The sequence below is a fragment of the Sabethes cyaneus genome, chromosome 3 (genome assembly GCF_943734655.1).
Source record: "Sabethes cyaneus chromosome 3, idSabCyanKW18_F2, whole genome shotgun sequence".
Lineage (NCBI taxonomy): Eukaryota > Metazoa > Arthropoda > Insecta > Diptera > Culicidae > Sabethes > Sabethes cyaneus.
Window position 1 is genome coordinate 95,002,106 of NC_071355.1, and position 22,523 is coordinate 95,024,628.

General features: G+C 39.6%; 4 protein-coding genes across 4 annotated transcripts; 2 read left to right on the forward strand and 2 right to left on the reverse strand.

The window, feature by feature from the left end:
* Nucleotides 1-4,136: 4,136 nt before the first annotated feature.
* LOC128739892 (uncharacterized) lies at nt 4,137-10,142 on the forward strand. Its single transcript, XM_053835394.1, has 2 exons — nt 4,137-8,674; nt 8,741-10,142. The coding sequence occupies exons 1-2, from the start codon at nt 4,137-4,139 to the stop codon at nt 10,140-10,142; spliced, it is 5,940 nt and encodes a 1,979-aa protein (XP_053691369.1).
* Nucleotides 10,143-14,637: 4,495 nt separating this feature from the next.
* On the reverse strand, nt 14,638-15,765 carry LOC128742931 (lipid droplet-associated hydrolase). Its single transcript, XM_053839432.1, has 2 exons — nt 15,479-15,765; nt 14,638-15,425 (listed from the first exon to the last, which is right to left on the reverse strand). The coding sequence occupies exons 1-2, from the start codon at nt 15,675-15,677 to the stop codon at nt 14,692-14,694; spliced, it is 933 nt and encodes a 310-aa protein (XP_053695407.1). The 5' UTR covers nt 15,678-15,765; the 3' UTR covers nt 14,638-14,691.
* Nucleotides 15,766-18,517: 2,752 nt separating this feature from the next.
* LOC128739893 (SRR1-like protein) lies at nt 18,518-19,559 on the forward strand. Its single transcript, XM_053835395.1, has 2 exons — nt 18,518-18,693; nt 18,757-19,559. The coding sequence occupies exons 1-2, from the start codon at nt 18,518-18,520 to the stop codon at nt 19,457-19,459; spliced, it is 879 nt and encodes a 292-aa protein (XP_053691370.1). The 3' UTR covers nt 19,460-19,559.
* A 251-nt stretch (nt 19,560-19,810) lies between these two features.
* Nucleotides 19,811-22,333, reverse strand: LOC128741765 (flap endonuclease GEN). Its single transcript, XM_053837790.1, has 4 exons — nt 22,126-22,333; nt 21,156-22,071; nt 20,515-21,097; nt 19,811-20,325 (listed from the first exon to the last, which is right to left on the reverse strand). The coding sequence occupies exons 1-4, from the start codon at nt 22,281-22,283 to the stop codon at nt 19,811-19,813; spliced, it is 2,172 nt and encodes a 723-aa protein (XP_053693765.1). The 5' UTR covers nt 22,284-22,333.
* Nucleotides 22,334-22,523: the final 190 nt, after the last annotated feature.

Genomic DNA, 22,523 nt, shown 5'->3' on the forward strand with positions numbered 1-22,523 from the left:
CGGAGTTTGTCGGGTCAGCTAGTATTAATCCAGCTTTTTACGAGCCATAATGGCGGACTTGTTCGTAATATTTTAACAGCATTTTTGACAGTTCTCTAATACATCGCACGTTTTCTTTCCGTACATACCTTTAGTTTTACCGTGAACGCGCGGAAAGAAAACGTGCGATGTATTAGGGAAATGTCAAAAATGCTGTTCAAATATTACGAACACGTCCGCCATTATGGCTCGTATAAAGCTGGATAATAAAATGTAACATTTGTAACAATTGTTAATTACTGTTTTCTTTTTTATTTTTGACTTTGTTGTCAAAATATAGCACCAAATTGTTACCATTAAAATGTATTTTAAAAGATTCATTGTTTCTACGCCTTTTGTTTGTAATTTTCAATTGATTGTGGAAAGTGCAGAGAAAAGGTTCTTACAACCTATGTTTACGCTTATTAGCAATCCTTACATTGTCATATACCTTAGCAATTTACTTACATTATCGTAAATGTTGGCTTGATGCTTGATTCATGAGACATGAATTTATAAATTGACAAATCAGGAAAATTGATACAGGGCCATAACTCAAGAACAAATAATGTTGTTGTATGATTGGTTTAAGTTATTTATTTAGTTTAAGGTTTGAGATTTTATAAAATAAGTGATGTTCCAGAAAATTGGATTTTTTTTTTGGAGTGTTTTGGAAAAATGAGAGGCCTCGAATCTGTCTGATATTGTTTTGGTTCATATTCTTATGAATTATTCCCGTGGATTTTATGTTTCATGAAATTCTCGGGGCTTTCGGCGTAAACTGTATGATAATTATGAAAAATGCCCCGCTCTTAACACAGTAAAATTCTTATAAGGCGCTGGATATCAAACATCCAACACAGTCCAAAAATGGTCTGAACGTATTACGGTTAATTACTTAGAGTAATTAGAAGTCACGAATGACACAAGCTGTTAAAGTGACTATAATCTAACAACAACAAGAGTAATTATTATGATCACTGTAATAGATAAATCATACAATAATTGTTATATCTGAAGAAGTACTTATGCAATAGATAAAAATGATTTATCATCATCATCTGAATCCTGTTCTTCGCCCGCACTATGATTCTCGTTATTTTCATTTTCGGTTTCGCACATATCAGCCTCTCCTGTTTTATTTAATTGTATAAATTGCGCGTTCTTCATCAACTTCGTCGCTTTGCGCAAATTTTTTCCGTTGTCTGTAGTTATCGCATACACTTGCTTGATCTCAACATTAAATTTGTCCAGCACTTCTTTAATATCACCGAAAACATTTTCGGCAGTATTTCGATTAGTACGCTCCATCATCGCTAACGTGCGAATTACCAACCTCCCCTTCACAGTAAACTGACTATTGATGCTCAAAATGGCCCTGCACTTGCAAGAGCTAAGTCTGCTTTAATGCAGACAAATTTATTTTTCATTTAGTCTGCAATAAATGTTACCAATCGAGATTCCACTGCACTGACATATTTTGTTACATTTTTACGGCTTATGCTATTAAGTTTCAAAGCTTGCTCAATGGGCATTAACACGTCACTCGCACATTTTTTGGAGAAAAATCAGAAAGGTTGTTTTTCAGACACAACCGCGTAGCTGGCGTAGAACTACGTTAGATGGGTTTTTGCGAAGAAACCTTGACTTGTCTTTTACACCATATTGACATATGTGTGGCATAAAATAGCGTTAAGTAAATAATACAGTACCGCCCCGCTAATCCGACAAATTTATAGCCGGATTAGCGAATTTTGACTTGATAATCCGACAGTCAAACTGACGTCAGTGTGAGTTTGAAATGTGGTTTTGTTTACATCCATACGTAAACAACTCCGGAAATTTTTGAAAATATTTGCCGTAAGTACGCAATAACTATGTTTTATACGCGGTAATACTCAATTTCGTCAACAAAATACTTTGAAATTCTTAGTTAGTGTCGAAATAAGCGCAAGCATATCAGCCTATTGAGAATAGCAATGAAAATATTATAGCCACGGCAAAAGTGAACGTAGTTAGAAGCAGCACCGTGTACCATTTCCATTTAGTTAGAAAGAGTACCATTCTGACTTTAACGGAGAAGCCAAACGAAGGTAGTGTTCGATTGAAAGAAGTCAAGTACAATACGTTTTAATTCGGAATTTTCCGGATTAGCGAGATCCGGACTATTGAGTCGTCGGATTATTGGGTGTCGGATTAGCGGGGGGATACTGTAGTGCTAAATAATTGCATCATATTTTTGGTATGTATTTGTATGTAATTTGTGATGCCGAAAACAAATATTTTTACAAGTGCCAGAATCGGAGCACAGCCTGAATCCGTTAATTGGGGCACGACTGCACTTCAGCTGATTCGCTAATTGGGCCGATCAACAGCTGTTTGAAATTTTTGACGTAGGACTACGTCTTACGGCAAGTTTTGAGATAGGGTGTCATTCCAAAAAATCGAAAAATGCGAGCGTCACGAAAAATGAAAGGTTTTGAGCGCTAATAGCTCAGCGGTTTTCCAATCGATTTTCAATATTCTTACACCAATCGATCGGAAAATCTTCTAAGAATTGACCCAAATGAAGAAAAGTATGGATTTTTGATGTTGAACTATTGAAAAATTGAAAATAATGAACCTATATTTTACCAGAATTCTCGCTTTGTGATTGGTCGGAAGATTCTTTACGATGATCTAAACCTATACCAATTTGATATCTGTGCTTGGGAAGTAAGGCAAAACAAGTGACAAAATTTCCTCATTTCAACAAGATTTCTTCACACCGCGGTTAAACCTAGACCATTTTGATGTCCTTGCTTGGGAAGTATGCCAGAAAGAGTGACAAAGCCCCCTCGTACCAACAAATTTCTTACGAACGCGATTAAACCTAGTCCAATTTGATGTCTGTGTTGGAAAAATGTACTACAGCTGTAGTGTTCGATTATAATACGACTCTGTATGAATGCGCATGCTTGCCGTTCCATTAGAAGTGTAGTGAAAAGATGTGCTGTTGATAAAATAGGATTGAATTGGTTAAATCCCTTCAACGTGGGGAACCATGGGTAATAAAAACAATCTTTAATTTCAGTAAGGTAGCAGGAAAGCAATAGTTTGTGTTCTTGATTTTGTTAAATTGTTTTCAAATGTACAATCTTTTGAGAATTGAACGTATGCAATGTTACTACTTTGATAAATGTTACATACAACGCATGTAGCATGTGTATATGTTGCATATAGCATGTATACATGACAAATCAAATGATTACAAGCATGAATACATGCTACTATCACTACAAAGACACTTACGTAGTCCTGCGTCACCTATATATGCGGTCGTGTCTTGTACACAACCCCTCTAATTTTTTAACTCAAAAGTTCAATAGAGTTTTGATATTCAAGTTGGAGCATGGCCGAATTAACAAATACCCAATTAACGAACCGTATCTCCCTCACGCACTCAGCTATTAACAAAATTCTCTCGTTAATATCAATACACACACATATATATATACAGTCAACTTTCGTTCGTTGAGCTATCTTTAACTGGGCTACGTTTTAATCGGGCTCCCGTTAATTTGGCTATAGCCCATCTAAAACGAAGTCAAACGTCATTTGTTACGTCACAGACTTAGCGCACCTCTTGGCCATACACCTTAGCTCGTTGACAGCGGGAGCCAAACGTTTGACGTGAGTGGAAGTAGTAAACAACCAGAAAATTTTGCTATGTCATGCGACGTAAGCTCGCTTAAGTTCAATTAATAATTATAATCGATATTGTATCACTATTTCAAAAAGGATTTAAAATTATTGCATAATTGTTGGCTAACATCTGTCGTGGTAAGAAATTATAATATTATTTTGATAAACTGTAGAGCTAACTGAATACTAAACAGCTACCAGGCACAATTGTGACGCTTAACCTGCAATAAAGATATTCTAGAAGTAACGTGGCAAATTTGCTAGTAGGAGGCACTAAACGTAAGATTTATATTATACTTAAAGTTTACAATACTAAATTAAATTCAATTAAAGGAAATTTTAACCAACCAAAAATTCCTGTGGTGGTTCACTGTTTCGGAAATTTCCCTCCCGCTGGTACAAGCAACAAATTAAAATTTCGTTTACGTGAAACGATGTCGGAACCAGGAGTAAGTGCTGATGGTTCCGTTGCAGGTGGGACAAAAGCTACCTCAGGTAAGGATATGCAATCTGCTCCCAGTGTACGGTTAGATACAAACATGAATAAAAACCCCCCAGAAAAATCTCTTAAAAATAAAAACCCTCAAAACGATATGATTGCTAATTCGACTCCTAAAAATCAAATCCCCCCTTACCCTGAGCACGAATCCACACCGGTGGCTGAAAGTAGTTGCGGAATTTGTGACAAGCCGGACAATCTACGAATGGTCCAATGTGACGCTTGTGATGTGTGGCACCATTTTTCGTGTGTAGGCGTTTCTGAAGATATCGCGCATCAAAGCTGGGCTTGCTCAAAATGCGTTAATGCGAGAGCAACCAGTAGTAAAGCGAAATCGAGAAGGAAAACAGCTGCACCAACGAAGTCGGGCACTGTGCAACGCAAAAAAGTTACCCGATTTGCAAAGGAAAAAAGTGTAAACAAGGCGACTGCGGGTGCGAGGCGGAAGGATGTTGTCGGCGAAGTAGGTACGGCACATGATGATGCTGCGGAAGTGGTTGATAGCAAAAACGGTGCTGCAAAGGGAACTTTTCATAAGGCTGGATCTGTTGTGTCAGGTACTTCTCTCAAATCAGCTAAAGTGCGTTTGGATCTGGATTTAAAACAAATTGAAGCCGAAGAAACATTAATGCAGGAGGAAATGCAACGCAAGCGAGAGTTAGTGAAAAAGAAATTTGATGTACTGAAGGAGATGGCCGATCTGGAGAGCTGTGGAGGGTCTATCAATGGACATCATAGCACCAGAAACAAAGTGGCGATTTGGTTAAACCATCGTGAAGACTGCGGAAGTGAAACCAAATGCTCGAATGAAGATTCGCAGGATGGTGAAGTGTGGAGCGAGGATTCCTACGGGGAAACAGCTGTCCGTGAAACGGAACGTGAAGACAACATTTCAACTCGTAACCGGAATACGTCACGTGTCAATTCACCCAGGCGACTATCTGTGGCGAAGGCAAACGGTGAGTGCGGCAATCGATCCCAGGTAGAGCGTCAACATTCCCTCCGAGGCAACAAGCGTTTATCTAGAGAAGAATTAGCGGCGCGCCAGGTGGTTACGCGGGATTTACCCAAATTTGCTGGGAGTCCTGAGGAATGGCCGATGTTTTTGTCGACGTACGAGGATACCACGGAAATGTGTGGCTACACAGAAGCAGAAAATATGATTCGCTTAAGGAACTGTCTCAAAGGAGATGCGTATAACGCGGTTCGTAGTTTTCTATTGCGACCTGAGACTGTGAATAGGGCGATTGAAGCGCTTAGGCTACGTTTTGGTAAACCGGAAACGATAATAGAGCATCTAAAAGAGAAGATCGTGTCCATGCCTAGTATCAAGCCAGATGCGATGGATAAGCTGGTAGATTTCGCCCTTGAGGTTCAAAATCTTTGTGCCACTGTAGAGGTTTATAATAAGCAAGAGTACATGTGTGATACAACCTTGCTTAAGGAGTTCATCAATAAGTTACCGCCCCAAATAAAGTTAGATTGGGCGCGGTATAAGCGGAATCGGTCAACGGTAAAACTTTCTACATTCAGTCGGTGGATATATACATTGGCAGAAGATGTAAATGTGGTTTTCGAACCGCAGAGTCGAGGCAATAAGCAGGAGCCTCGTGGAATTCGGAAAGAGAAATACGTAAACACCCACACAGAAATTGCTCCTCAGGATAAAGGGCAGCCAGCATCAATAACACAATGCAGTTCTTCGGGAGCGGTAGTGAACCACGAAAATAAACCGTGTCCAGCATGTAAAGGTGCGTGCAAAAACCTCGGAAGGTGTCCGCGATTTCAAGAGTTATCATACGAAGCAAGATGGGCGACTGTTCGTGGATTTAACTTCTGTCGAAAATGTTTACAGCAACATAAAGGTGGTTGTAATCCTGGAATTTGCGGGAAAAACGGCTGTACCTTCAAGCACCATGTTTTACTCCACAAGGATTTAACTGTCTCAGCGAGCTCGAGTTGTGACACGACAAGCAAACGAGAGACTCTGAATGAAGAACGCAACATTCATACGCATCTCTCTGGTACCACAACCGGATCATTCCGCTACGTGCCAGTGACGTTATTTGGAAATGGCAAGCAAGTGCAATGTTTTGCCTTCTTGGATGATGGTTCGGAGTTGACACTGATAGATCAGGAGCTAGCCGATGAACTAATGTTACACGGAAATGTTCGCCCACTATGTCTCAAGTGGACGGGGGGCACTCACCGTTACGAATCAGACTCTCAAAGTGTAAACGTGGAGCTTCGTGGACGTGGAGGAAAGCGGTCACTTCTTCAAGACGTAAGAACGGTGGCAGAACTACAGTTACCTTACCAATCTTTGGACATGGCCAAGCTAAGCTTGAAATACGGTTACTTACAAGGAATTCCTGTGGAATCTTATTCGAACGTTCGGCCGCGACTGTTGATTGGCCTACGTCATGCGAATCTAATGCTAGTGCGCAAGAGTCGTGAGGGCCAAATCGGTGACCCGATTGCGGTCAAAACGAATCTTGGTTGGGCGGTGTATGGCGGATGGACTGCGGATAATTCCTTAGATGTTATTAGTCATACCTATCATATTTGTACCTGCAATGCGCAAAGCGTGGGGGAGCTTAACCAAACGGTCAAGGACTATTTTTCTTTAGACAGTTTGGTAATTAAACAGAATCGTATCCAACTGTCCAAAGACGATGAACGTGCAATGTTTCTGCTCGAATCCCGTACCCATTTTATTGGTCAACGTTACGAAACAGGATTGTTATGGCGTTCTGATAAAGTTCGGCTTCCAGACAATAAAGCTGTTGCAGTTCGTCGTTTGAGATGTCTTGAAAAGCGTATGGAGAAGGACACAGAATTGGCAAAGATAATGAGAGAGAAGATGGCGGAGTATAGGTCCAAGCATTATATCCGTAAATTGTCGCAAGAGGAGCTTTCCGCAAAATACGATCGCATTTGGTACTTGCCTATTTTTCCGGTGTACAACGTGAACAAACCTGGAAAGGTGAGAATCGTCTGGGACGCAGCGGCTGAAGCATATGGGACATCTTTAAACTCAGTTCTCGTTACCGGACCAGATCAACTGGCTTCCTTGGTGAGCATTCTGATTCAGTTTCGGGAGCATCACGTTGGTGTGTGCGCCGACATCCGCGAGATGTTTCATCAGGTGAGAATTATTCCCGCGGATCAACACTGCCAACGTTTCTTGTGGCGCGATCATGTCGAACAGGTCAAACCGGATACTTACGTCATGGAAGTTATGACCTTCGGGGCGAGCTGTTCTCCGGCTACAGCGCAGTATGTTAAGAACAGGAATGCTGATAGATTTGCAGAAACGTACCCAGAGGCGGTGACTGTCATCAAGAAAGGTCATTACGTGGACGACATGGTTATAAGTGTAGAGACGGAAGAGAAAGCAGTCGAGCTTGCTGAAGCAGTGCGGTTTGTGCATGAGCAGGGCGGATTTGAAATCCGTAATTGGGTTTCCAACTCTCCGTTAGTGCTATCGAAAGTGGATGAAAGGATGTCATCAGAGAAAGACTTGAACTTCACGGCAGAACTGGCGAGTCAGAAAATCCTAGGAATGTGGTGGGACACACTAGACGATGTTTTTAAGTACAAAATAAGCTGGGCAAGATTCGATCCTTCTTTACTTGATGGAAGCCGTTATCCAACGAAACGGGAGATCCTACGAACATTGATGACCATCTACGACCCTCTTGGCCTCATAGACCATTTCCTGATCCTGCTTAAAATTCTTCTGCAAGATGTGTGGCGCGCTGGTGTACAGTGGGACGAATGTATTCCCGAGAACTTATTCGAGAGATGGCGAAGTTGGCTACGGTTACTCCCTGAGTTGGAACAGCTGCGTATTCCTAGACGATACCAGCAAATACTGGCGTTGACAAAACCTGACAGCATTAGTCTGCATGCATTCATGGACGCCAGCGAGAGTGCTATGACTGCGGTTGTGTTTCTGCGCTTTGTAATAGGAAAGAAGGTGGACTGTTCATTGGTGGCAGCCAAGACTCGAGTTGCGCCGCTTAGATATACATCCATCCCACGTTTAGAGCTTGAAGCAGCAATTTATGGAGTTAGGTTGGTTAACACTGTTTTGCAAAGCCTTACTCTGAAGGTGTCGAAGCGTACGTTCTGGACCGACTCTCGGAATGTTTTGTGCTGGCTGAAGTCGGATCATAAGCGATATAGTGCTTTCGTTGGAGCGCGAGTAAGCGAACTGTTGGATTCGACCGATCTGCAGGAATGGAGCTGGGTGCCTACCAAACTTAACGTGGCCGACGATGGGACAAGGTGGCAAAATCAACCTGACTTATCTTCTACAAGCAGATGGTTCAGAGGTCCTGAATTCTTGATGCAGGATGAAAAAACGTGGCCCTATTTACCAGTGAAATCAATTTCTACGGAAGAAGAGATAAGATCCAACGTGTTATTCCATTGTCAAGCTGACGAATCGGTGATCGACGCTAGCAGGTATTCAAGTTGGCGACGCCTGTTAGCAGTAACCGGGTATGTCTTGCGATTTTGTTCTAACCTTAGACGACGCGTCGGAAGAAACTCACTAGTCGCTGGCCCCTTGTCGTGCGAAGAGTTAAGAAAAGCGGAAGACCATCATTACCGCGTAGCGCAACGAGACGTGTACCAGGACGAAGTTACAACATTGAAGAAGACCGGCATAGTTCCGAAAACGAGTAGTATCTACAAGCTGAGCCCATTTGTAGATGAAGTCGGTGTTTTGAGGATGAGAGGTAGAACAGGTGTATGTGCTTATCTCCATAGTGATGCGAAGAATCCTGTAATTTTACCACCAAACCATCGAGTTACAAAGCTGTTGCTGATATACTACCACGAGAAATATATGCATCGTAACTACGAAATTGCCGTCAATGAAGTCCGTCAAAAGTACAGTATATTTCGCTTGAGACAGTCGCTTGCACGAGTTCGTCGAAACTGCCAGTGGTGTAAAAACAGAGATGCTGTACCCACCACCCCGGAAATGGCTGATCTGCCTGCAGCGCGGCTATCTGCTTATACAAGACCATTTGCTCATGTAGGGGTGGACTACTTCGGTCCAATTGAGGTACTAGTGGGTCGAAGAGTCGAAAAGAGATGGGGGGTACTTCTAACCTGTTTGACGACGAGAGCCGTACATATTGAGGTAGCTAACACTCTAACAACAAACTCCTGCATAATGGCACTGCAGAATTTCATAACTAGAAGAGGGACTCCAGTAAGCTTCTACAGCGACCGGGGAACCAATTTTGTTGGTGCCAGCCGGATGCTAGATCAGATACAGCAAACTTTCGACCAACTGCAGCTGATGCGTGAGTTCACTACCCCCACTACCGCTTGGCGCTTCAATCCGCCGGTTTCGCCCCACATGGGTGGTAGTTGGGAGCGCCTTGTTGGATCTGTTAAACGTAATCTGACCGAAGTGCTACACCTGCGGCGTCCCACGGATGAAGAGCTCAGAAATGCACTGACGGCGATAGAAGGTGTTCTCAACGCGCGGCCTCTTACTCATGTGCCGATTGAGGATGAGGCGGCTCCCGCTCTCACACCCAACCATTTTCTCTTGGGTTCATCAGACGGGTCCAAACCGTTGACGACGATCGAAGGGGATACTGCAGCATTGCGACGTGGTTGGCCAACTTCTCAGTGGTTAGCTAATCTCTTCTGGAAACGCTGGATCAAGAACTATTTACCCGAAATAACTCGGCGCACCAAGTGGTACGAGAAGGCCAAACCTCTACAGGAAGGGGATATAGTTGTCATCGCAGACCCTGACCACCCTAGAAATTGCTGGCCAAAGGGAAAGGTCATTGGAGTAGTAAACCATGGAGGTCAGACACGCAGAGCGACCGTGCAAACAGCCAACGGCGTTTACGAGCGACCCAGTGTCAAGCTGGCGGTATTGGACGTTCGGCGCGAGGCAGAGTAAGCTGGGACCAAGGGCGTGGTCAGCATACCGGAGGGGAGTGTTACGTCACAGACTTAGCGCACCTCTTGGCCATACACCTTAGCTCGTTGACAGCGGGAGCCAAACGTTTGACGTGAGTGGAAGTAGTAAACAACCAGAAAATTTTGCTATGTCATGCGACGTAAGCTCGCTTAAGTTCAATTAATAATTATAATCGATATTGTATCACTATTTCAAAAAGGATTTAAAATTATTGCATAATTGTTGGCTAACATCTGTCGTGGTAAGAAATTATAATATTATTTTGATAAACTGTAGAGCTAACTGAATACTAAACAGCTACCAGGCACAATTGTGACGCTTAACCTGCAATAAAGATATTCTAGAAGTAACGTGGCAAATTTGCTAGTAGGAGGCACTAAACGTAAAATTTATATTATACTTAAAGTTTACAATACTAAATTAAATTCAATTAAAGGAAATTTTAACCAACCAAAAATTCCTGTGGTGGTTCACTGTTTCGGAAATTTCCCTCCCGCTGGTACAAGCAACATCATTTCTGACAGCGTATTTTTTCTTCCGAGGGGCTCTTGAATATAGTTCATTCAAGTGTGGAAAATAATTTATATAGAAAATATTAAAATTAATTGAATAGAACACAATTGCATCATATCGTTTTCCGATCCCCTATGAACTTGACCCTCCTATTTTTAGCATCACGGTGAAACAGTTAAAAATGCCAATATATATTAACATTGTAGCATGAAATTCAGCTATTTACTTGTTAAACAATCTAGAACTAAGTTTCAACAATGAAAAGACTAGGTTCCACTTTGATTCTGTATTTAATATAAGTGTATATTTTTATAAACCTTTCTGCGACGATTTCGACAAAAACAATCGATGTATCCCTCGGTTTTGACATCTCAGCCCAATTAACGAAAGTCTTTCACTAAACGGGCTAAGAGCTTAGTGCAATTAGCGAAAGTTGACTGTATAGTTGAGTTAATAATTCACATATATATCTATTTTGAAGATATCGAAAAATTATTATGTTAAAATGGCTTGACTGTGCCACAGGTTGAGAAATCCAAATTTTTGCGAGTCGATAATTTTTCAGATCGTTCTATTCATTTTAATGATTGAAGGCTACTAAGTAAGTTAAAGTTGTTTGCAAAATGTGTTGTACCTTACTGTCTTATATTGAGTTAACGGTCAAATAAACACCAGCACCACTACGGATCACTTCTACCTTGTCTTCTCCATTATTTTCGTAAGAAATTAATGCTTGACTATTTAATAGTGAAGAATTGCAGGCAACTAACTGACGCAAAGCAGCAATTGAAACATTCAAAACTATTCTCGGATAAAAGAGTCGTTGATTTTCCTCACTTTGAAAATTGCTGCGTTGCTTCACATGCACAAATATCCCTTCAGCCGTGTTTCCTTGTAAGACAACAGTTCCGAAAAAAATCTTGCAGTACCTATTCGCGACTGCGAAAGCTAGAGGTTTTGCATCCTGTTCACACTTACACAAAAACCCATTTTCCAAATTACCGTGAAAACAAAAGCAAAAATACTTCCTTTACTTTTTTTCTCACGCTAAATCGTAGTCGTAGTCGCGAATGTGGATACAATCTGGCAAAATGAAAGGCTTGCTGCTCACTTTTCTGTGACTTTTCACCTTCAGGACATCAATTTGGACTAGGTTCAATGTTTAAAAATAAACTAGGTTGATAGGAAGGTGTGGTTTTAAGCTTTAACAAATTTGTTTACTTTCAGGACATCAAACTGGACTAAGTTTGTCGCAGTCCTAAGAAATCTTGTTAGGACGAGAGGACTTTATCACTCTTTCTGGCATACTTCCCAAGAACAGATATCAAATTAGTATATAAGTCTAAACGTCGTAAAGAATGTTCAACCTATTGAGACGAGGGGGTTTTGTTGCTTTTGACGTAGGACTACGTCTTACGGCAAGTTTTGAGATAGGGTGTCATTCCAAAAAATCGAAAAATGCGAGCGTCACGAAAAATGAAAGATTTTGAGCGCCAATAGCTCAGCGGTTTTCCGATCGATTTTCAATATTCTTACACCAATCGATTGGAAAATCTTCTAAGAATTGGTCCAAATGAAGAAAAGTATGGATTCTTGATGTTGAACTATTGAAAAATTGAAATTGATGAACCTATGTTTTACCAGAATTCTCGCTTCGTGATTGGTTGGAAGATTCTTTAGGATGATCTAAACCTATACCAATTTGATATCTGTGCTTGGGAAGTAAGCCAAAACAAGTGACAAAGTTCCCTCATTTCAACAAGATTTCTTAACACCTTGATTAAACCTAGACCATTTTGATGTCCTTGCTTGGGAAGTACGTCAGAAAGAGTGACAAAACCCCCTCGTACCAACAGATTTCTTACGAACGCGATTAAACCTAGTCCAATTTAATGCCTGTGTTAGGGAAGTGTGCCAGAAAAAACGACAAGTTCTTTGCCACAACAGATCGCAAATTCTTTACTGCGAGACGATTAAACCAAGGCGAATTTGATATCTGTGTTGGAAAAACGTGCTACAGCTGTAGTGTACGGTTATAATATGACTCTGTATGAATACGCATGCTTGCCGTTTCATTAGAAGTGTAGTGAAAAGATGTGCTGTTGATAAAATAGGATTGAATTGGTAAAATCTCTTCAACGTGGGTAATCATGAGTAATAAAAACAATCTTTAATTTCTGTAAGGTAGCAGGAAAGCAATAGTTTGTGTTCTTGATTTTGTTAAATTATTTTCACATGCACATTGAAATAACTCTGAAATCTTTTGAGGATTGAACGTATGCAATATTACTACTTTGATAAATGTTACATACAACGCATGTAGCATGTATATATCTTGCATACAGCATGTATACATGAAGGAACGAATGATTACAAGCATGGATACATGCTACTATCACTACCAAGAGGCTTACGTAGTCCTGCGTTACCTATATATGCGGTCGTGTCTTGTGCACAACCCCTCTGATTTTTTCTAGACATAAAGTTATCGAAATCACAGTAAACAGATGGTGTATTTAACTGTCGTCCCTGCCTGTGGAGCAAGGCGATCACAAAGAAAATGTATGGGATAATTTGACCTTGAAACTGTTCGGTAATTTTTACTAATTAGTGATTGAAAAAGAATGTTACAATAGAAATCACATAATTGCTACATCTTTTATGAGTCGATCGGTATCTAGCCCATGAAAATCCATTCATAATTAGCAGAGCTATTAGCGTTCAAAATTTTTCATTGTTTCGTGACGCTAAGTTGAATCCAAATTTTGGATTGACATCCTGCGGTAAGACGTAGTTCTACGTCAAAAATTCAACGGTATATTGCACTCGGTGATCCACCTAACGATCGATGTTATGTAAGTAATACTCGGTCGATGGAAACGGTAACGCGACTAAGCTTTCCCGGAACATCACCCTCAAGTTGACCCTCGCCGACATTAAGCCCAATTTCAACAGCTTCTTTTACGTTTAACGTGGCTTGGGTGGTCAAAATCCATCCAAAACCACCCTATTGGCATCTCTATATCAAGCTGCAACAGCGTGTAACAGCCTCATCAGGATGTCCTGATGGGCTCAAAATTGGAAAGCGGGCCCAAAGCAGACTGCTTGCAGTTGAGAGTTGAGTGAAACGCAGTGGTGAAGTGCTATTTCATTTTCGCACACACGAGATGTTGGCGGTAAAAACATAATTGCCTGCCACCCAACGGCAAGCATTGTGTTTTGGACACCTCTACAGAGACTATAGATTACAGAGGTGCCGAGACACTCAAAATCCGCTAAAGTTTGAAACAAAACGGAAAGTACCATCTACCATCATAAATAAAGCTAACTCTCCGCTTTCGTTCAAAATTTACCGGTTTTTGAGTGTCTCGGCGTCTCTGTAATCTATAGTCTCTGTAGGGGTGTCCAAAACACAATGCTTGCGGTTCTACGCTGCGGAAATTTCATGAAGAAAAATGATATAAACATATTATATATCCAAAGAGTGTTTTGAGTAAAGAATCGTTTATCTGTTTATTAATCTCAACAATTATAGCTATCAGGGATACCAATGGTCTTGATACTTGTGTGTGCATAAATTTGGGACCCTGTTTATAGAGTAATTTAAGAAGAGATGAGTTATCATTGATTCTGTAAATTGTAAAAGCAGTTTTTTTTTTGTTCATGATTCAAAATTTTGTTCATGAAAATAAATTCCCTGTGTCCAGGTTGGCAAGAAGAAACAGAACATCAGACATTTTCTAAAAACACACTGTATGGGACTGCTCATTTCCTCTAAATCTCTGTTTTTAAACTTCAGGAACATTAAGAGAACCAGAACTCACAAAACTAAAATAATTAGTGGGTCCACATTTATGCATGCACAAATATCGGGAGCATTGGCATCTCTGATAGCAACTCTCAGACGAGCAGGCATTCGAAGTGCATTCCTGTATAGAAATTGTTCATACAAAGATTAGATTGTTTTATAGAACCTATATTTGAATGAGACAAATCGCTAAAAATTGCGTTAGAATCAATCAATCATCGCTTGCTTACGTATCCTTTCAGCTACCATAAATCCCATCGTCGACGCCGAGCGCATCACGAAAGCATGTTCAATTTTTCTTGTGCACAATTCCGCATCCACGTCCGGTATCCTTTGTTTCAGTTCATGATAGTATTTTACTGGAGCCCATCCATCAATTGTGCCATAATAAAACTTCAGTCTTCTTTTATTCAACTGGATATTTTCTAAGTCCAAATTTCGAACCAGCTTCATTTCATCCATTGCCATAAACCACACTTTATCCATAACTGCAGGATTTGTATACTTAAGGGCTGTTCCTAAATAGTATTTGGGTGTGCGAGTTAACAGAAAGTAAAAATATATGATCCATATTTTGATTAACGTTGGTAGCAAAGCAAAGCACCGATAGAACCATTGCAATGCGCAGTATATTGGTCTTACGATTTTGGTCAATATAAATCCATTTTTGGCCTCGGCCATTCGTTCAATAGTGGGAAATAGCATATAGCAAAATTGAACCTTTTCGCTGACATCAGGAATTTTGAGTAGTTCTAAAGCTAAGTAACAACCGATGGAATGACCAATGAGATGCACTTTGACATTTTTTGGAATATATTTACGGATGAATTCAATCTTGTGTTCCAGTTGACCGTTTAGATCATACAGATTTTCATTATTTTCTATCGGAGGAACTGGTTTTTTATATGGACTTTCGGGAGCTTCATCGTGGCCGGCATGTCCTGCGTAAAAAATTATAAAGCAACAATTTTCAAACTGATATAAAACTTATTACCGATGACCCACACAGGTATTCTTTTGTCAAGGCAATCATACACAGTAGATAAGAATTTTGTGTAAAAACCTGGCAGTCCAGGATTACCAGTAATGCACAGAATAATCTCCTTATGATCGCCAAGCGATTCTTCTATCCATTTTCCCCATGTGATTATGTGTGTTGGCACCTTTCGTATTGTTGGATAGGACTCCTGCATTTTAATATTACAAAATTGAATTAAATAAATAGTACAAAGAAACTACAGAGCTAAAGAATGACTACGATGACTACACGACACGACTCGGTCGTCGGTCAATCGTGTCAATGGTGTCAACAGCTAATACCCAGTAAAAAATTTTGCCAACTGCACGGCAACAAATCTGCTCGTAGCAATTTATTAAATATATTGACCTGTTCGACAGAAACTTCCCAAGTAACCACGAAGCTTTATATCAATTCAATTGTAATGCTTTATAGTGCGCTACAAAGCATATCATATAATGTGTTATTTTCTTACATGTACAATAAATGCAGTAATAAAGTGGAAAAGGGCCCCACTATTGTCAAATTAAAGTTGCATTATAATAGCAATTGCTAAAGCACCATTACGGCATGAATTAAACATCGCTTCGCCTGCATTATCGACATATCGTTATTTTTAGCCTGTTTGCGAAAAAAATATAAAAACATCAATTCGGCCGGCGTGTCAAAAGACAAAAATAAATATATTTCATATTTATTTTTTAAGTCCGCTGGTTCTAGCAGCTTCTCAAGCTATGCGTTACTTCATTATTTACGACGAATGGATTTTTTTTTGCATTTCAAATGTTACCTTTAATGAGACTTGAACCTGATGGGTGCGTGTATCCCTGCATAGTTCATTTGCTGGCGCCTTTGATATCTTAACCACAGCTGTTATAGATGAGTGGGTTGTAATTAGTCGTACTTAAATCGTCGTTCGTAGTTGATTTTAGAATTCAATTGGTTGAAAAAAGACAGCAGCAGTTAGGTGAAACAGAGTATGAGTAGTGGCCGTAAATAAGCAAAAACGAAGTCAAGTATAAGCATTTTATTAACATTTACGGTACGTTTTAAAGATTTGTCCTAAAGCTTGTAAGCAACATATTGTAACATTATATACGCAAATAGTGTTTTTAATAATGCTAATTTACGATAATGCTTAAACGCATTAGCAATGTTTATACAAAAGTTTTAACCATGCGAATTGCTGATATACCGCTGTCTGGTATTAGCGATGCCGAGCTACAGCCAATATGGGGTTATGCGTTAATGCTTGTGGTTACTTGGGTTGTACACAACCCCTCTGATTTTTAATTTTCTTAAAGTAGCGAAAAAATGTACAAGTAAAATTATTATTGCAAAATGTAAGAAAATTGAGTACTTTATTTTTGGTATATACTTTGTCAGTGGTTTGTTTACAGTATACGAGAAAATAATGTTTTTGTATCCAGCTTTTTACGCGCTGTAATGGCTATAGAGCTTTCCAGTTATGTGTGTATTGGTGCTTGAAAATGAGGCAAACAACAACAGTAAACAAAAGAGATGCATTCCTTTGTCACCAAGGTACAGAATGAATTTCGTCTTCCGCTGGCTTAAATACCAGCAAATTTTCAACATATGTGCTTGAATTTGGAACAGGATAGAAAATTTGAGCGAAATATGTGCTCTGCAGTGCGGCAAACGGAGAAACACAACTAGTAATCGCTATTTTTCGGTTTGTTCCTCCAGCATCAGCTGTTCCCCAAAATGAGGTAAACATCATGTATATACACGCGTATTTCGTGTTCGCTGGTGTGGGTGCTTGAGCTGTCAGAAAGCTTTATAACGCGCTATCGAGCTTTTTACGCGCTATAATGGCGGACGCTATAAATTGTGTTCGTAATATGCGAATCATCTTTTTGACAACTCTGCATCCATCAAAACTGGGCACTCTTCTCCTGGACGGCAGTGTTGCTCTTTCTTTCGTTTACGCAGAAGGAGAGCAGTAGTTTTGTTACATTTTGCACATTTTTGCTCTCCTTCTTTGGCGTAAACGAAAGAAAGAGCACAGTACCCAGGTAACCAATAAGCATTAAAATAAGCAGTAAATTAGCCATTTATTAGCATCCCTGGCGTTTTATACTGCAGGTTGTTGTTTATCAGCTTTTTGACTGCATAACTGTTGTAAATTGGCATCCACAATTCTATTTAAATTCTTCTTGTTGGTAACTAGCTAGAAATAAGCATTGTCAGCAGTATTAGAGGGCTAGCAGTAAAGTAGCCGCATATTTTGCCAAAATAGCATTTAAGTAGCATTTAAGGCAACTTAAATGCTTATTGGCTTGCTTTTAAATTGCATTGGAAATGCTTATTGGTTACCTGGGTAGTGTTGCAAGAGAAGAGTGCCAGATTTGATGTATGCAGAGTTGTCAAAAAGATTGTTCGCATGTTACGAATACAATTTATAGCGGCCACCATTATAGCACGTAAAAAGCTGGATAGATTTGATCAGGGATACCAGACTTGCAGATTTGTATGCAAATTCCAGATTTTTGGAACGGTCTTGCAGATCATTATAAATTTGCAGATATTTGCAGTTTTTCTGACTTTTATTGTTTTGGTGCAGATTTTTGTTCGAAGCTCTTTAAACTTTCACAGACTTCCTAAAAAAGTGTGCAGATTTTCGCAGATTATTTTTAAACCAGAAAATTCGAGTAGCCGGAAAACTGCTCGATTTTTTCGGTTTTCGAGCAGTTGCAGACATTTTTTTAGAAAATATGGCATCTCTGGTATGCAGAGTTGTCAAAAAGATTGTTCGCAAATTACGAACACAATTTATAGCGGCCACCGTTATAGCGCGTAAAAAGCTGGATACGAAAAGGGCAAATTCAGATGTGAAATATTTTATAGCATCGTGCAGATTTCTTTCCGTGGTATTTACTGGCTTACTGTAAAGCCCTACAATGGTAAAACTGTGTAGGGCTTTATGGATTCAATTATTTATAATTTCATTTCCTTTTTCGTCGCTTTCGTCACGTCTAATAAAGTCAAAATAAAATGTCAAATGAAGTAAAAATATCTAAAGAATCGGATGGTTTTGTTCTGGTCACTGCTACAAGGAAAAAACGTCGTTCAAAACATTTAAAGCGGCATTCCGAGCTTGACCGGGACATTTTTGAACATATTAAACCATCGCAAGATTGTTCCGGCATAGATACCAGCTTGTTTCTGCAGTAAGTTAGAAGAGGTTATGGAATGAAATTTGTTACGATTACATAAACCAATTATCTTTCTAGAAATTTCGCAAAAACCGAAGATGATTTAGTATCATCCGACTTCTTCAGAGAGACTGTTAAATTGGTAGTTCCATTATTAAACCAAGCACAAATTAAAAACATAATTTGTCTTGGACTTGGAAAACTATCACAGTGCCCAGTGGCTCGTTATCAGCTTGCTTTCATCCGTCGTTTAAAGGAAGAACTGGAACAATTTGACGGAAAAATTAAGATTTTCGATCCCGTTTTCAACCAGCAGGACGTTGATATTCTTCAGCGTTTAGATACTATTCTGTTAACGGAAAATCAGGAAGGGAAGTACCTAACGGACTGTAAAACTCTATTTTATCTACCACACTGTCCCAAACAGATCAGCAATAATCTGCTTTGGAAGAATTGGCAGCCGGAATTGTTAAAAAACGTGTATCTCATTTGCAATAGTTTTGAAAATATTATTGTCAACAATCCCGAAAGATTACTTAAAGAGAATGCTGCTTATATTTTGAAGGCGGAAAAATATTGCAAAGAAATAAGGCTTGAGAATAATTTCAAGCATACAGATATTTTTAACGATTTTTCATTACACTATTTCGATACTTCGGCTTTACCTAATAATTCCAACTATTTTTGGCAATCTGAAGAGCCAAACTATACGGAGGAGAACCTTGAATTGGTTACCAGAAGAATACAGGCTCAATTGAAGTTTATAAATGGCCATGTCTAGAACAGCTAGCGTGACATTGAAAAATCTACTGTCTGAATTGAAAACTATTACACCAGAAGCAAGTAACTATAAAGATTCGCTAGCAGCCAAGTATGTGATTTCACAGTTTAAGAAATTCGAAACTACCGAGCAGCAGCACTGCAGAGCCAGGGAGGAAATGCAGTTCAATGCAAAAACTTACCTCTGCTATTTACAGAGTATTCGAAAGCTCAAAGCAATTAATACGACATACAGTGGACGAGGTGAACGAACCATTCGCGAAACAGCCGACATGGTTGGTTTTAAACTTCCGCACGATCCTAAATGAAAGGAAAACCATCATTACAGAATATTTCTAATAAAAAAAAATATTTAGAAATCTATATCATATATTACGGTTTGATTCAGTTCATCTGAGACAGGCAGTACGATTTGGTCTTTTAGCATTAGAGAACACTCGAACATATCCATCTCATTATAATTGTCCTGCAGTTCAGGTGGTGGGACATCCAGAGGCTCGAAAAAAAAGCTCATTCTTTTTCTCGGTCGCAATGAACTATTCAGCAGTGATTGATCAGCAGAGTCGTTAGTAACAACGTGATTGATTACATCTTGCTTTAACAGTAGTCTATGTTGAACAGTCATATGCTCTTCAACTGCATCGTTATTACCACTGTCCATTTGGTAGATGATCGAGGCCAAATCGGCTACGTCTTCACCCAAAGTCAACAAATTATTTCCATAGTTCGAATCACACACTCGGTCGACTATTTCTGATACATTCATAAAATCCCTGTCTTCCGGCGAATCGAGAGCTATCTTGTCTAGGTCAACAGAATCGACAGACATGTTGAAAATCGCGCGTTGCTTTGTGTCATTTAAAATACCTGATGAGAAATGCACGTTGTTAGTAGTTTTTTTTTTTTTCATGTTTTACACTCGCTTTTCTACTATAAATGCATTGAAAAATCATAATGAAGTTTACGCTAATTCTACATCAGCACTATTTAAATATCGTATATGTTTGCCATCCTAGTAGTGATGACTTAACGTGACCCATTGAAAATATAACTTACCGTTTCCAGCAGTTTCGTGAATAGTCGTCACGAGTGATGACAAGTTTTTGATCGATTCTAAATCATTTTCGTCATCAGCCTCGCAATCACTATTACTAGTTTTCGCCGGTTGATCTACGATTGCACCCAAAAACTCATCCAACCGTTTTTGGTTGGCATCCTGAGGTTTCATGGCTTGACGCTTTTTACGGTTTCCATCACCAAGCTTTTTCGTTTTAGTTTTTTTCACTTTGGAAGCCAAAAATGATTCGACTAATGCCGGAAAAGCAGTTGCAACCAAGTTTTCCGGTTCTATAGTACTCCAAAGTGATTCCAGTGTATTGCCCGGTTCACTCAAAAACGTTTGAATTTGATCGTCCGGAATCAAACCAGAAAAACAAGAGTTTTGACTTTTCCAAATGATTTCGTAACTCGTCACACCTTTAGGCGAGCGTTTCTTTTTTATGTAATCTGGCTCTAGTGCAATGCATGAACTGTGAGCATGGTTAGTGCTAAGCGTTACTATTTGCCACCTGGTAAGAAGCGGCAATATTTTTTGAAACCCGTAGATTTCATCCCATTGCAGGAGATTGCATACCTGTCGCTGCAAAAATTATATACATGATTAAAAGATGCAGAACATGCTTTCAGTAACTACGTACAACAAATTTCACCAGATTCGGCTGCTTCCAGTGTAGATCAAGTATTGGCATTTCGCAAGGCCGGGTCATGAACTCATTTATGATCGCTTCTGGAGGAAAGTTTGGATTCTGGACAGCTTTTCGCTTGATATCCATCTCCGCTTTAACATTCAATCGTTGCTGTTGCCATCGAGACAGATCACATCCCTCTCTAGTTTTACATTCTTGACAACCTACGCGACGATGAGCTAGTAATTTGCCGTAATGACCGCAATCGGCACAAACATCTTTATTTTGTACTCTCATCTCAGATTCCGTTAACCTATCTGCTGTTTGTCTCCACGAACGTATCTGACCCAGTATATCTTGGTTTTTATAGCATCTTAAAAATCTATTTACAGTTTCTCGTCCCACACCTGGAACACCAGTTGGACAGTAATCGCAACCAGACAAAATGCCCATCGCTACTATCTTCTCCTGTCCCAAATCTATAGACTCGCGAATTCTGATCAGATCATACACCTCCACAGATCCTCCATTCTGAGAAGCACAGAAATTTCGAAAAACTCTAGTTGCTCCGTATGCAAAGCAATCGGAATCTTGACTGACGACACCGTACACTAAGTTATCATGATTTAAATAAGCACAGAGTGCTTCCGCCTCCCCAGGTGCCTGCACGCAAGACAAGCCCAGTGAACTGAGCAGCTCTTCACACTGTTTTAAAACATGATGAAACCGATTGCGCTTCTGTTCCGTTGTTGCATTTTTCGATTTGGCAACTTCCTGATTTTGAGTCTTTTTTGGACGAGCACCACGAAATTGCATTTGATTCCGTTTAATTATAACTCCATATTTGAGAGGAGGAGCGGTACCTTCCAAAATAAAAACTGGAATTATTCCTGTTTGTAGCAAATAGCATGTACGAAAAAATAAATTCCTAGAAAAAAAAAAACGTTTTGAAAGTATTTAAACACAAACGTAGAAATTATACCTTAAATAAAACCGGGGATGGACAAAATAATCAACTACATTCAAACTTTCGCAAACCCAGCCGGATAAATCGATAGCAACGGCTTTTTCATTCAGTTCAAAAAGCGGCTTTTTCTCGCAGTATGGCGTGAGTAAATTCCACAAATCTTTAATACCCATCGTCAATTTTTGAAATTACCATAGTGTTAATCCATAGTCTAAATACAGTTACTAAAGACACATTAGTTGTACAAAACTATTTATATAAAATATTTTTGAAATTAATTTGCCGTATACGTGAAAAGCCTATGGAGCAGAGATGTTTTAGGCTTTCAGGGGTTTGTTTCAGGCCTTTGGGACGATTCGGATCTTAAACATTCAGGGTTGGCGACAATCCTACAGTCAAAAAGAGCAAGGGGT